The sequence below is a fragment of the Camelus ferus genome, chromosome 5 (genome assembly GCF_009834535.1).
Source record: "Camelus ferus isolate YT-003-E chromosome 5, BCGSAC_Cfer_1.0, whole genome shotgun sequence".
NCBI classification, from domain to species: Eukaryota; Metazoa; Chordata; class Mammalia; order Artiodactyla; family Camelidae; genus Camelus; species Camelus ferus.
In genome coordinates this window covers 91277751-91292635 of record NC_045700.1, presented here as the reverse complement: position 1 = coordinate 91292635, position 14885 = coordinate 91277751, and the positions used below count along the sequence as shown (strand labels likewise).

General features: G+C 58.9%; 2 protein-coding genes across 6 annotated transcripts in view; one reads left to right on the top strand and one right to left on the bottom strand.

The window, feature by feature from the left end:
- The window catches only part of NGEF (neuronal guanine nucleotide exchange factor), a 101339-nt gene extending 96918 nt beyond the window's left edge, over positions 1 to 4421 (top strand). For all 3 annotated transcript variants that reach the window (XM_032480521.1, XM_032480523.1, XM_032480522.1), the window contains 4 exons: positions 86 to 241; positions 1060 to 1139; positions 1902 to 2006; positions 3420 to 4421. In XM_032480521.1, coding sequence (XP_032336412.1) covers positions 86 to 241; positions 1060 to 1139; positions 1902 to 2006; positions 3420 to 3610 — 532 coding nt within the window. In that variant the 3' untranslated portion in view covers positions 3611 to 4421. The remainder of the gene's footprint in view (positions 1 to 85; positions 242 to 1059; positions 1140 to 1901; positions 2007 to 3419) is intronic.
- A 2334-nt stretch (positions 4422 to 6755) lies between these two features.
- Positions 6756 to 14682, bottom strand: SNORC (secondary ossification center associated regulator of chondrocyte maturation). Of its 3 annotated transcripts, XM_032480519.1 has the most exons (3): positions 13425 to 14682; positions 7018 to 7200; positions 6756 to 6934 (listed from the first exon to the last, which is right to left on the bottom strand). In XM_032480519.1, exons 1-3 carry the CDS (start codon positions 13603 to 13605, stop codon positions 6825 to 6827), a joined length of 474 nt encoding a protein of 157 aa, XP_032336410.1. In that variant the 5' UTR covers positions 13606 to 14682; the 3' UTR covers positions 6756 to 6824. The 3 variants fall into 3 exon arrangements, with proteins under 3 accessions (XP_032336410.1, XP_032336409.1, XP_032336411.1); XM_032480518.1 differs by having other exon boundaries at positions 6809 to 7200; XM_032480520.1 differs by lacking the exon at positions 13425 to 14682 and adding an exon at positions 12956 to 13004 and having other exon boundaries at positions 6809 to 7200.
- Positions 14683 to 14885: the final 203 nt, after the last annotated feature.

Below are 14885 nucleotides of genomic sequence, written 5' to 3'. Positions count from 1 at the left end.
AGTCCCACTGGCCAGGGTTGGGGTCCGGTGGGAGTCCAAGCCTCGCAGGGACTGACACGCCCATCCTGCCTCCCTTGGTGCCCAGAGACAAGTACCAGGTGTTTGACTCGGCCCCACGGGGCCTGCTGCGAGTGGAGGAGCTGGAGGACCAGGGCCAGACGCTGGCCAACGTCTTCATTCTGCGGCTGCTTGAGAACGCGGATGACCGGGAGGCCACCTACATGCTGAAGGCGTCCTCTCAGTGAGTGCCCAGTGCTGCGGGCCCTGCCCGTGACGCCCTCGGCGCCTCCCAGTTACCTGCCCAGGTGGAGCGGGGCTCCAGACTCGGCACACAGCCCGCCCAGTTCCTGTCCTTCCTCCCCAGGGCCCTGAGGGAAGGGTTTCTGCCTGGCATTGTCAGGGAGTGAGCCGTTAGCACCTTGCTGAGTGTGTGTATAAGTGTGAGTGTGTGTGTGTGTTTGCGTTCCCTCTGGGCCTCAGGCTCTGGGCGGGCCCCTCTTCCAATGAGCTGTGGTAGAGCCCTTGGGCCAGGCCGACCAGTGAACCACCACTGCTGTGTGGCTTTGAGCCCACCGTGTCACCTCTGGACAGCCAGGCCACCCGCCCCGCAGCCCCAGGCTCTGAGAGGGACAGCCAAGATCGACATGAGGAGACACCCCGTAAGCCCTGGGTCCGGGACGCCCTGTGCGCTGCCCAGCCCCCTCCACCCCAGAGCTCACAGGGGTCGCCCCGCACACCCAGGTCCAGTTCTGCCTGCCTGGGGCCTGTTCTGATTTCACGACTGCAGCTCAGGGCAGCAGGCTGCCAAGTGGTCTTCTCTGGGTTAACTTTGGGGTGTCATGGAGGGCTCACCCTCAGCCACTGGCTTTAAGGCTGCACCAGGGAGGTTCTATAGGGCTCCACCTGTGTCCCACCTCTGGATTCTGGGTACCCTCCACGCTGTCCTGCTGTGAGGCCCAGGGCCAAGTGGCTGGCTTGCTGGACCCCAGGCACCACAGGGCCCCACATGTGGGGACCCTTGCTCTGTGGTTAGGGCATTTGTCGTCTTCCCTGTCCTAGGAGCGAGATGAAGCGTTGGATGACCTCACTGGCCCCCAACCGAAGAACCAAGTTTGTTTCCTTCACGTCACGGCTGCTGGGTAAGTGGACCCCTGGGAAGGGGGCGCCCGCTGGGCAGGGCAGGTGAGAGTCAGGGAGGTCTCAAGGTGGCTGCATCAGCCTCGGGGTCCCTGTGCGCTCCGGCTCAGGGGCCTGGGCAGCACAGGAAGCCTGCTTCAACTGCCCAAGACTCCTCAGCACCCTGGTGCAAGCTTGGTACCCCTATGGGCGACAGTGGGGTGCCTGAGCTTTGCAAATGTTTTGATGGTTAATGAAGAAATAAAAGTCCCTGGGTCTTAAGTGACAGGTACCACAAGGAAACCAAGAGGGATTTGGGCCCAGAAGGCAAACACCAGTGACTCTGGGGCTGCCAATTGTCTGAAAACCTTATAAGTATAAAAGGGGTCAAGTCCAGCTGCCCAACAGAGAAGCTGTCATCCTGACTGCTCTCACCACGTCCTGACCTCCCCAGGACTGCGCCCAGGGCCAAGCCCAGGACCGACAGCTCCTTCTGAAGTTTAAATAAGAGCCCCTCCCAGCCTACTCATCCCTGTCTCCACGTGTTGTTTTTACAGAGCTCCTGACTGTTTTAAGCACAGTTTCTTTGGAGCCATACCTGCCTCTCCCTCAAAGGAGCCCCTTTGCAGTTGCTGCGGGAGTTTGCATTGTCTTTTAGACAGGCAGCGTGTCCCTGCTAACTGCCAGGTTGAGGGGAATTTGGGGGTCCAGGTTTTGCCTGTGTATGAACCAGGGTGTGTGCCATGGTGATGAGGATGTGCCACCTCCCTCTCTCCGCGCTTCAGACTGCCCCCAGGTCCAGTGTGTGCACCCATACGTGGCCCAGCAGCCGGACGAGCTGACGCTGGAGCTGGCTGACATCCTGAACATCCTGGACAAGACAGAGGATGGTGAGCCCAGGGGGGCTGGGTACCTCTTCCACTGGCTCACTGCCCCCACCTGCCGGGACACTGCAGCAGCCTGAGGGATGAGGTGGGGCACTTCCGCCTACATGGAGAAGCAGGCGTCAGAGCTGGCTGATGGGACGGCAGAGCCCTGCTCGTCTATGCTCCCTTAGACTGTTCTGCGCATCCTGGCTTCCCCTGGCCTGTCCTCAGACTAGAGAAGGCATTTCTCCCAGGGCCTCTGCTCTCCTTCTCAGGAGCTGTGAGCCTTCCCCACTCAGCATTAGGCCCAGCTGAGCACCTGGCTCCATGTCCCCTTCCCCTGCTCCAGCCCTGTCCTCAGCCTACCCACCATTGTGGGAAGGATGATGGCCTGGAACCCCCTAACCCTGACCCTGACCCTGTATTTGCAGCAGACTTCCAGTTGAGCCTGTGACCACCAGGCTTGGAGCTCCATGTGGGCCAAAAAACCACCTACCAGGGCTCCAGCCACTCCTGCTGTTGGCATCAGTGCCAGAGGTTCACTCCTCTCCCCTGAAAAAATGGATCCCTTATTTCTACATCAGTCATTCCTAATCTAAATCCCTCAAAGTGCACAAAGCTTCTCCCCTCCCCTAGTTCCTCCTCTTTTTCAAGGTCCTGGCTGGAAGGTCTCAGGCTGGTGACTTCCAGGGAAGGCCAGTTCTGCCGTTCCCAAACCCCAGGGGCTCACCCAGCACTGGACGAGCAGTGTTTCCTGCCCTCCCCCCGAAGAATATAAACAGCCTGACACCCCTCCCACGTGGCCCGCAGAAGGCATGCCCCCCCCCCAGGTCTTAGCCCTGCCCCAGGACCTGCCAGCAGGACCTAGAATTTGGGCCCCAGGTCCCAGGCAGAGACAGCTTGATACTGGGAGGAGAGGGTCAAGAGCCAGGGCACTTGGCCAGCTCGTGACAGCCACCCAGCTCTCAGGAGGCTGAGCCTCAGGGAGGGGCTGCCCAACAAGAGGGTGGTGGCAGTTTTGGTGGGTTCCAGGCCAGATAACCAGTGGTCAGCTACCACCCCACCAGCCCCTCATACTTTTGAGGGTGGCCCTTGGGATCTCCCAGCCTCATGTGGGGCAGCCCAGGATTGTTGAGGGCTTGGGAATGAGTTACAAACTCAATACATATGGGACACCCCGTGGCGCAGAACACAGCTGTTTCTGTCGTGGCTCTGAGCATGTGCACCATGCTCCTGGGGTGGGGCAGCACCTCCCTAGCTTATGGGGGACAAACCCAGCCTGAGCATCTTCGGGACAGGTTTGCAGAGCAGGAGACCTCTGGAAAAGCCAGCTGGACTCCTGCGTTTCTCTGGCTTCTGCTCCCCACACAGACTGGAGGGAGGTGCAGCCCACGCCACTGCAAGAGCTTTTGACCCTCCCTGTCCCTCCCTACGCAGGGTGGATCTTTGGCGAGCGTCTGCATGACCAGGAGAGAGGCTGGTTCCCCAGCAACATGACTGAGGAGATCTTGAATCCCAAGATTCGGTCCCAGAACCTCAAAGAATGTTTCCGTGTCCACAAGATGGAGGACCCTCAGCGCAGCCAGAATAAGGACCGCAGGAAGCTGGGCAGCCGAAATCGGCAATGACCCCTGGCCCCCAGCCCGGTGGAGGGATACGGGCAGGCAGAAGCAGGCCCGACAGGCAAACCCCAACGGACAGTGGAGGGGCTCTGGGGGAAGGCCAGCGCCTCCCCAGGCAGCAGGGTGTGACCTGGGGTGCCTTGTGCAGGAGCCACGCCCACCCCTCATCCCTGCCACATGGTTAGTGCTCATGTCTCGGCCCCTCGCTCACAAGCTGGAGAAAGGGTGTCCACATCTCTCCTCTGCTGTGCTTGTAAATGAGAAAGTGTATTTTAAACAGTATTATACCACTTCTTCTTGTCACCTAGAAGGGGTGGACAGAGGACTGGCATGCTCCAGGGGACTTCCCAGGCACTGGAAGAGGCCCCAAACCTAGGATGTCCCTGGCCAAAGGCAAGTGCAAAGGTGATGATTGTCACGACCCCCTGCACGTGTCCTTTGCCCTGAAAGCTGTCAGAATCGGCCAGGCGCACAGGTGGACCACCACTGCCTGATGAGCTTGATGAGCGGCCCTTGGTCTCGGATTCAAAGGACCGAGAGACCAACTGCCTCTGTCCACCCCCTCCCCGCGCCTCCACCAGCCTCTGGCTGCACGGCCAGGCCCTGCCTCATGGCAGGCCTACCAGAGCTTGGCTGAGGGGCCATGCCACCTTTGGCTCCCTGATGGGCTGGACCTAACTTGTATAGTCTGGCCCCTATAGGAGCCCAGGTGTTATAAAGGAATGACTTGGTCACTGCATCCTGTATGGGTTATGGTTCCAAGAAAAGCAAATATCATTTTTGGCTGCATTAAAAGAAGCATCATGTATAAAATAAAGATGAAGTTCTACATTTTATTACCCTGGGGCACACAGCAATGAGGTGTTTTGGTCTGGGCAGGGAGAAAAGAACCCCCGTCAAGGTCAGTGGAGGAGATGTGTCCCAGGGAGAAGGTTGAGAAGGCTTCCAGTGGAGGAGGAAGCAGCCAGGGTCAAGGCCTCAGGATGGATGTGGATTTGGAATTCCACTTGTGGAAGGACTCCAGAAACAAAGGAAGCTGTTTGAGGGGGTGGGGGATACCCTTCTGCAGTGGAAGTGAGAAGGCAGGTTTGGAAGACCATAGGGAGACAGAGCCATCAATGGGTGGTGGTCCCATAGGGGATCTGACCACAAAGCATGGGACTGCAGCTTCCAACTTGGCCAGTCACCGGCCTGCCGGAGCACTTCCCACCTTCGGAGTTACCCAGAGGCTGCGGCTCATCCCCAGCCCAGCTGGCCCTCAGAACTACCCTCCCCCTTGTTCAGTCCTGGAATGTGGAGGGCCCTGAATCTAACCCTGTCCAGTCCTGCCTGCCTGGGACCATGCTCCTTCTGCCAGGACACACTTCGATTAGAAGCCCAGGATTAGGCCAAGTGGGACTTTGCAGCATCTTCCCACAAGCCACAGCATGGCTCTTAGCGTTTTTGAGACCTCAGACCCTTTGAGAATTGGCCGTGGAAGATGCATACACGTGCAACATGCTGGTCCAACCGGGGATCGACCCTCTGGTCCCAGTGAGGGGCTGATGCTCTTGGGGCCTCCTTGCTGCAAACCCAGGGGGAGTTCCCACACTTGAGTTTCCCAGGAGTAGAGGAAAAGGGAAAAGGGCCATTTCTGAGCCTCTTGCTGTTCTTGGTGAGGGGTCGTTGGTCCTGGCCCTTATCTAGCTTTCCTTCCGGTGACTGGGAAACAACATACTGACTTGGGTCATCTGCTCTAACAAGGGTTTTGGCTACTGGAGATTATGTGAAAAAATTTAAATAGTTTCATGAAAACCTGTCAGTTTTATGCCTTTTACAAGCAGAAATTTTTAAGCCATGATGTGTTTTGGGGAGTGTGTGTGGGTACCACATGTGCTCATCTGGCATATCCAGGGGGAAAAAACTGGTCTTAGCCTGAATAGGTGTAGTCAGGAGCTCAGGGAAACCAAGGAGGCCAAAATAGTTGCTAAGAGACAACAGTGAAAAAAAGGGAGAGGCACAGCCCCCTCCACCAGCACTCTTAAGGTTCCTCTTGTAGCCCAGGTGTTAAACCACCACTGGGGTTTGCAGACAGTCCCCACCCCAGGCCTTAGGGCCCTCACTCCAAGGGCCTTTGAGGTGTGGGGAAGGGACGCAGTTCTGGCTTCTTTCCTGCTGCACCCAGAACAGGTAAGCCACTGTTGTTGTTTTGTTTTGTTTTGTTTTTTAATTTCTGGGATTTTGTGAGGTTGTTTTGTTTTTTAGGTAAGTCACTACTTTAAGTCACTCTAAATTATAAAAGGCTTCCCGCGGAGTATGTTAGACAAAGGTTATGATCTAGGACACAGCGTCTGGGCCAAGCTTGGTGGGGGGATGCGAAAGGGGAAGCCTGTGCGGCTGGTGGTTCCTCATACCCTCGTTCAGCCCCCACCATTTCAGGGTTGAAGTGAGGGGACTTGAGCCTGAAAAGCCTTTTCGTTTTCTTTCTCCAAACAGCCGTCCCGCGTGGGGCTCCCTGCTCTGCCAGAGGCTCAGCAAAGCCCCTTATACGTGGAGCTCGACGCCAGCAGGCGTGGGAGGTGGTCTTGGGGCTGCGGGTTGGGGGCTTGGGGAGCGGGGACGGCCCACAGCACCCGGGCTCCACTCCTCGGCTCGTTTGCTCCTGGGGCTTCCTGGGGTAACTGGGTGCCCAGGGGTCCGGAGGGAGCGGGTCTGGGGCTCTAAGCCCTCAGAAGGCGCTCCTGCTGCCCGGCACCCTGACCCCGCCATCGCTCAGCCCGGCTGCAAGAAACAGGACGGCGGGCCTCCTGCCCGCGCGGCCTCCCGCTGGTCCGCGCTCGCGCTCGCTCGCAGCACTCTTGGGCCCGAGAGGAGGGGACCAGCAGAAATCAGGATTCAGGCAGTTCGGGGGACAAGCAGCGGGTTGTGGTGCAGAGACCCCGCGCTCCGACGGCCTCGCCGAGGTCCCTGCCCAGAGCGCGCCGCACCCCGACTCCCGCACCCCGGCAGCCCCGGGCGCACGCGCGCACGCTCCCGCGGGGTGGGGGGGAGGGGCCGGCGCACGTGAGCGCAGGCACGCGCCCGTGTGCGCATCGCCGTGGCACCTCGAGCCCCGAGCACGTGCACGTCGCCCGCCCCCGCTCGCCCACACACTCACGCGCGGACACATCGAGACACGGGGGCGCGCACCCGGGGTGCCGCCGAGTCGCGCCGCGGCGGGGGCGCGGCCCCTTTATTCGCTTCAGGAGGCGGAAAACTTTCTCAGCGCGACGACCACGAGCGCCAGCACCACGCAGGTGGCCAGCAGGGCGGCGATGACGATGGCCGCGATGGCGCCAGGCCCCAGCGAGCCTGCGGAGGACGGAGGGCCGCGTCAGCCCCGAGACCCCGCCGCCACCCTTTCCTCCCGGCCTGCCCGGCGCCCCAGCCCGTACCGCCGCCCTGGTCCAGACGCTCCTGCGCGGTGCTGTCCTCGGGGCTCGCAGCGGCGGTGGGCGCCGGCGGAGCGCTGGCCGCGGGCTCCCAGGCGGGGCTGGTGCTCTCCAGCGGGCCTTCTCCTGACGGCAGCTCGGCGGGCTCGTTCCACAGGGTGGGCACGGGCTCCTGCGGGCCCTCGGCTGCAAGGCCAAGGACAGGTGAGGGGGCCCAGGCAGCAGGGCCGACAGGGAGGTCGCCCCCGCCCTTAACCGGCCGGGCAGGGGCGCTGTGCGCGGGGCCCTGGGGCTCAGCACGGTACTTGCCCTCCGGGTTCACAGGTGAGGCATTGGAGGCCAGTTGGCCCACGTGTGACCCCAAAGCCCCTATGGGACCAGGCTGCCTCCCTGCCCTTGAGACGACAAATGGGTGGGGAAGGAGGGTGTTAAGGGACCAAAGATCCTCTCAGGAGAAAGCTGTGAGAACTTTGGGCTGGCAGCAGAGCTTCTGGGCAGTGGGGACAGGGGGGCCCATGGGGCAGGGCACTTCGTCCCCCAGTAGAGCCCAGGGTCCTCCGTCTGAACTGCTGGGCTCTGTAGGCCTGGAGGGAAGTGACACTTATGAGGGATTCCCTCCCCACACAGTGCAGACACCAGTCAGCCTTCACCCTGGAGAAGGCACAGGAAGGTGAGGCAGTGCCTTCTTCAGGAACCAGGGTTTCCTGCCCACCTGGGGCCATCAGGAGTTCCTGCTACAGGAGGTGGAGAGGGCCACCCCACACCCTGGGGGCAGCCCATCCTGCTTCTTCCTTCCTTCCTTCATCCCTTAACCTGGGCAGAGTGGAGCAGCCCACAAAGCATGGGCTCTGGCACCACGTGTGCCTATGCACGCCCCCCAGTGTCTGAAGCTTAAAGCTCAAGGGGCCGCCATAGACTAGGAAACTGTGATGCTAGCACATTGCAGCCCCCAGACCACAGGGCCAGAGGGGTGGGCCAGAGGTGTCTGTGGTCAGTGTAAGGGAAGCTCCAGGAAAGGGTAGCCTCCCCACCTCCGAAACAAGCTGGGGCTCTATCAGCACATCAGTCTCTGGCAGCCTTTTCTGCAGGAGCCTTTCTCTGCTCATGGGTTGGGGGTTAGCAGGATTTAGGGGGCCCAGAGAACAAGAGAGATAGGCTGAAAGGCCTGCATGATAACCCCAGCCCCATCCCCCACCTTGGCCCCAGCCGGCCCACACCAATTTTGTCCCCCTTTCAAGGATCCTCGTGTGAGGAACCCCACAGCAACACCCCAGCCTGGGACCATCCAACCCTCCCAGACAGGAAGCCCCAGACACCCAGTCAAGTTCAAGATCAGGATGGTAGGCAGGCTCCAGACCTCCCCATCCTAGTCATGAGTGGGGTCAGGGCCCCCCTGCACCTGATCTCTGTTGTGATCCAGGGATGCTCAGCCCCAAAGCAGTCCCAAGAATGGGCTTAGTAGGTATTGCAGCACACCATCTCATTGACCCAGCTGCTCTGTGGCTAGGAGCTATTGTATCCCTGCTTCAGAGAAAAACAAGGTTCAGCTTAAGCTTAGGTGGGCCCAGGCAGTTAAGTGCTCCTGGGGGTTGAAGCCCCTGGACAACACAGTAACCGATTGTGCTCCCCAAGAAACATCCAGGGAAGTTGTGGTTTGGTTAATACAGCCCTGGCCAGCCCACCTGCAGGTCCCTAGGGCACCTCTCTTCCTTGTGAGCTCCAACCCTGAGCGCTTTCCCTGTGCACAGACAAGCCAGACCTACAGTCTGCTTCCAGGATCACTGGCTCCTGGAGCACAGGATGCTCTGGGAAGGCACACAGGTACTTCTGGGGCTCTCCTGCCAACAGTGTCTACCTGGGACAAATCATGAGTAAACAGCCAAACCCAAATTCCAGGGTAGTCTTAAATAACTAGGCTTTCAAAAATGTCAAGGTCATGAGAGACAAAGAAAGGTTAAGGAATTGTTCCAGATTGGGGACCAAGGAGCTGTGACAACAAAATGCAACACTGGATTCTGGATGGAACGTTATGGGGTCCACTGGTGAACTGTGAATAAAGCTGTAGTTTAGGTAACAGTACCACATCAGTTTTCACTTCCTGATTGGATGACTGATTCTGCTTATGTAAAAGAATATTCTTGTTCTTAGGAAGTATTTAGGGGCAAAGGAACATGATGTCTGCAACTTACTATCCAGTGGTTCAGCAATGAGATAGGTGAGTGAGGAGGCAGGAAGACAGAGAGCAAATATGGCAAAATGCTGGTAGTCCATGAAGCCTGGTTAAGCATCTACTGGAGTTCATTGAATTGTTCTTGTATCTTTTCTGTAAACTTAAAGTCTTTTCATGATAAAATTTTATAAGGTCCCTGGCTCCCCAGGCCCTGCCCCTGGCAGCCTCTCCCAGGCCTCGCCTGGACCAGTTCTGAGGCTCAGCTTGCAGACAGGGACCACTGTCACATTCCCGGGGCTTGTCCGTGACGGTGAGCCTGTTCAGAAATATCCCTGACCAGGAGGCCTCCTGGGGCGGAAGGCCCCTGCACTGGGGTGAGAGAGGGGTTCCTGCTCACAGGGCCCAGGCTGAACTGCATTGCTGGTGTCTGGGGCCCACCCTAGGGCACCACCAACTTCAAAGACTTTCTGGTGAGGAAGGGGGAAGTGACTCTGTCAGGCCTCCCTTGTCGCTGCCTGGGAGGGATGGGGTCTGTAGCCTTGTAGCTGCCATGGAAGGCTCCAGGCCCTAGGCCTGCTTGCCTCAGGCTCCCAGGGGCTGGGCAGAGAAAAGGCCTGGGTTTGCCCACCACTTGGCAGGCCCTGAGGTCTAGGGCTTACAGACTGCCTGTCTCCCAGATAAATGCACAAATCACTGGCTCCACTTGCTCACCACACACCCAAGGCAGAGCGGTAGGCAGGCACCTCCCCGTCCCACCACTACCAGCCAAAGTTCACCTCCAGCTGCCTGGCATCTGGCCAGGGAGGCAGGCCACCACAGGGCTACTGGGTACCAGGGCCAGCCACCCTGGGTGGTGTTTGGGGAATCAGCCCTAAGCTCAGGAAGAGGAGTGACAGGTCCCACAGCCCCTGGAGGGCAGGGGCTCACTCCCAGGAGCTAGCAGTCAACTTCTGCCCTGTTCCAGAACCTGGGAGCCATCTCTGGAGGAGAGTGGGCCCTCTGAGCAGGTACTTGGGGGGCCTGCCCAGACCCTCTCCATCTGCCCGCGGTGACCCAGCCTTACTCTTGCTCCTCACAGAAGCCTGGGCCCTCTCTGCCAGTCACACTAGCCCCAGCCCCCCTTGCCCTGCTGTGCACTCCCACCTCCTGCCCCTACTCCAAGACCTAGCCAGTCTTTGAAGCTTGAGGAGCTGAACCTATGTGCTTCCAAATCAGGAGGGCTGGGTCCAAATTCTGGCTCCATCACAGCCTTATCCTGGGACCCTGGTGGACTGACTTCGCTGCCTGACTTCACTTCACGACCTGTGAAATGGGGGTTGGACCATACCTCTCACGCCCCTCACAAGTTGATAACTGTGCCGTCAAGGCCATTGTCAGCTTCTGCCTCTGCCCCAGCGTCTTTCTGGCCTGGGCAACCCAGCTGAACACAAGACAGGCCACTCTGTGGGCTGTGCAGCTCCTGCAGGTGACCACCACAGGAGACCCCCCAAAAGCTGATCCAGGACTCAAGGACTCACCTGCACCCAAGCAGCCAGGGCCCCAGCGGCCAGCCAGCTCCCTGCGAGCCCAGGCGGGTGCCTCGGCCGCTTACGTGGGCCAGGACCACAGCCCGAACTCAGCCCCCAGCCCTTCAGCAAAGCAGGCGCAGCAGCCAAGAAGCCAGGCGTTTCCTTTTCCTCATCCACATGCCTCTGTATTTTCTCAGTTTGCCATAGTAAGATGGGGAGACAAATCTATCCCCAAACCTATCCTTCTGGGGAGCCATGAGCAGAGCAGTTGTCAGGGAGTTGGCCCACATGTGAGGAGGGGTGAAGATGGGGGAAGGAAATACCAGGCAAAGGGACTGGCATGAGCAAAGGCGTGGAGGATGGGACCCATGGGCAGGCATGGAAGGCGAGCAGGGATGTTATGCGAGGACAGAGAAGGAGGAGGACCGAAGACCAGAATAAGCAGCGCCCTGCGACTCTGTGCTCTGACTGAGGAAACCGGGAGAAGTGGGGGCCTCATGACCCTGCCACGGGCCTGGGCACTGTGGGCTCTCCCCCAGCCCCACCACCCCAGCCACCCTGCCTTTTGGTAAATAAGTTTGTTTAACGCTCACTCTGACCACTGGACCCTGAGGCCAGGCGCCCGAGCTCACAGACGGTCTTTGTGCAGCCATGAAGGGCCTTTTCATCCCTGCCCTGGCCTCCCGCCCGCTCAACCTGGCCTGCTCCCCCCACCCCAGTAGCTGCAGCCATGGACGACCAGCAGGGAGGGCAGCAGGCCGGGCCTGGACCTCAGCTGCAGGGCCACTCCCTCTCCGCCTGCCTGCACAGGCCCCCAGCAGGCAGGGGCCTGCTGGGCCTGGTACGCACCTCTGAGCCTCCAGCCTGGGGAAGGGGCAACTGAGAGCCTCTCAAACACCCTCCCTCCCAGAATGGCAGGAAGAACAACAGGCATCCAGAACCCCAAAGACTCCAGCGTGGGGTTGGCCTGCCTGCCTTTGGTAGGACACGTGGAGGGAAGTAGGGAGGTGAGGCCAGGTGAGTCCTGGCAATGCCAAACGTGAGGCTGTCCCCAAGCATTCCTGTGGCGGCAGGCAAAGCCCACCCACCCAGGCTGTGTATGCAGTCTGATCCAGCACCTCTGGCCAGCAGCCTAGGCTGGGAGAGCGGGCTGCACGGGGACCAAGGCACTGGACCGGAGCTGCCCACGTAGCCCCAGACCTGGGCAGACAGGCGCCGGCACCTTCACCCCCACCCACTGTGTCCAGCAGGCAGAAGCATTTCACTGAGGAGGGGGCGCACAGGGGAGCCATGGAAGATGCCGCCCTACTCTAGATCACTTCCCCAATTCCCTGGGCACCACACCAGCCCCCTGGCTTGCCCGGCTGCTGCCTCTTCCTCTGAAAAAGTGGCTGGGTGCTTTCCCAGGCCTGTGAGGAGGTCGTTCTTCCCTGAGACTACCCTGCACCCAGCAGAGGGGCTGGGGAAGTTTAGAGACGTTCCCCTAACGTACTGAGTGCTGCCAGATGCCTGTCCAGTCCTGAAAGCTCATGTGTGTGAACTTGGTAGACCTACAGTCCCTTGCAAGGGAGGCTGAGGCATCGTGGTTGTCCCCGTCACACAGAAAAGGAGAGGCTGAGAAACAGCCAGGAAGACAGAGCCGGAAACTAAGCCAGGCTTCACGCTGCCTCCTAGGGCATCGGGAGAGAAGCCCCCCGGCCCAGGCTCCTCAGCGCCCCCCATTTCCTCCCAGGTGTGTGGCTGTGGGGGTCCCACCAGGCTTCACATACCCCAGCAGCTCTCCCCAGCACCACATCCACACAGTGGTATCATTGTCCCCCCTAGATCCACAGAAACTGCCCCCAAAACGCAGGCTGCAGAGAGGGTCTCCAGGGCTCACCCCACCTGCACGTTTCTCCAGCCCCAGGACTCCCCACAGAGGCCCTGAAGCACTTCCCTTTGGCCCACCTCATGGCCATCAGGTTGCTCTCTTCCAGGAGAAAGACCGCCCACGACCCATCTGTCTTTTCTCTCTCAGGCTTCGAGGCCAGCCTGGGCCAGCTCCTCCTGGTGCAGGGCACCACGGCCCTGCCCGGGACTGGGGCTCAGGTTCCAGCATCCTGCCACCCTGAGCCTGGTGGGACCCTCTTTCTTGCCAGACCCCAGACCCAGCCACTTTCAACCTCAGTGCAGAGTCTAAGTTCAGCATCCTCATGGTTTTACAGAGGGGCTTTACAGAGCCCTGTGCTCCCTCTGGAATTTTTTCCCAAGGTGGAAGCAGTACCTGGATCGTCAGTCTCAAAGGACATTTCAGAAAGTCAGCAGGGAAGGCCTTGCAGGGCTTGAAAAGTAAATGGCAGGGCTCTGTGGTCTTAATCCTGGGGCCCGGGGCCTCGGCCCCTCAGCTGCTTACTCGGTGCCTGGCGCCTGGTCCTGACTCCCAGATCTGGAAGCCTTCAGACTTGAGTGCTGGAGTAATCCCCATGTCTCCTAGGCAGCTAACGTCCCTGGCCCTGCTCCCCAAGTCACCCTCCTACTTCAGAGGTCACTGTCTCTCTGAGTAACGATTTCCTGAGACCTCTGATGGAGCTGCTGCCAGCCTGTCTCAGGGGAATCCTTCACAGAATCACCCCCAAACACCTATCCGAATTCCCGTGAATGGCTTCTGCCCTGTGGGCATTAGAGATTCTGGCCTAAGGATGCTTCTCGGCCCTAGGAGGCTGGTGGCAGCAAAGCCCAGGGAGCGCCCTTACCTGTGAGCACCGCGGGGGCCAGGACCCCAGAGAAGAGCAGCAGCGCCATGCGCAGGGCCAGACAGAATGCCATCCTGGCCCGGGAGTGAGCGGGGCCGGCGAGCGGGATGCACCGAGGACTGAGCTGGTTAACTTCAGGGCGGAGGGAAAGAGGCATCAAAGGGCTGGGAAGGGTTTTCATCAATGCAAACTCTGTCCTCCTGGGACACCGTGCCCGCCCCCCACACACGAACACACACACACACACGCACGCACGCACACACACACACACACACACACACGCACACAGAGAGCAAAGCTTACAGAACTGACCGCTTTCCTGAACTCTGGAGCAGCCCCACCCTCAGAGCAATTTCCTCTTTCCCTCTCTCCTCTCTCTCTCTCACACACACACACATGCACATACTCCTGGGCCACTGAAAGTGAGAAATTCTCAAACCCCCATGTGCCAAAGACTCACCAAGGCAGCTTGATAAATGCAGATGGCCCTGCCACTGTGTTCCAGTGGGTCACGGATGGGCCCAGGAATCTGCATTTTAGTGCTCATGGCCCAGGCTTGGGAGACTCTAATCCTAGGCTGTCAGCACGGAGCAGGGCCAAGTTCTGCTCACGTTTGGGCTCTCGATGCCTGGCAGGGAGAGGTGCTCAACAGAGGTTGTTCAAGCAGCACTTTTAAGGCAGTTTCAACCCAAACCTTCTGGCAGCTCGTCTCTCCAGAAAAGCCCATGTCATTAGACACCCTGTGTCCCTTCTTCTTTTCTCTCTCTTTTCTCACAGGTATCTGGGGCTTAAAACACCACCTGTGTGCTCATGACGCACGTTTCCAGCCCCGGTCTGGCCCACAACTTCAGCACCGTTGCCCACTGCCTCCGGGACAGCCCCGTGGGTATCTGATGAGCATCCCAACTTAACATGCCCAAAACAAACTTGACTCCACTGCCTCCCCAGCCCTGCTCAGTGAAATCCCAGCCCCCCACCTTCCAGATGTCCTGGCCACATAATTAGAAGTCATCAAAGTCTCTTTCCCTTATTCTCCACGTCTGTCTCTCCGAAAGTAATGCCAACTCCTCCCTCCCTGTCCCCTTCAAACCCTTCATCGTTTCCCACTGCTCTTAGAACAACAAGCCAAACGAAGGACTTGTCTTGGCCCTGCTATGTTCAGTCCACTGGCCTTGTCTAGGTTCCTCCAGTACACCAAACTTGGTCCTGCCTCAGGGCCTTTGCATTTGCTGTCCCCTCTCCCAGAGTCTCTCAGCTCATTACCTCCTAATCACTCTTCAGGTCTCAGCACTGATCACTCAGTTCCCCATCCACCCATCACATTGCTTAAAATTTCTTCTTAGCATTTATATTCATATGAAACTCTTGTTTTCCTTTTGGTTAATTTTTTGAGGAATAACCTATATATACTGTGAAGAATACAAATCTTATGGTTACAACTTGATGAACGTTCATATATGT

Coding starts and splice junctions, on each gene's coding strand:
- SNORC (XM_032480518.1), bottom strand. CDS start 13,605: ATGAAAACCCTTCCCAGCCCTTTGATGCCTCTTTCCCTCCGCCCTGAA. Junction 7,201..13,424: donor GGCCCCCGCGGTGCTCACAG/GTAAGGGCGCTC, acceptor TTGGCCTTGCAG/CCGAGGGCCCGCAGGAGCCC.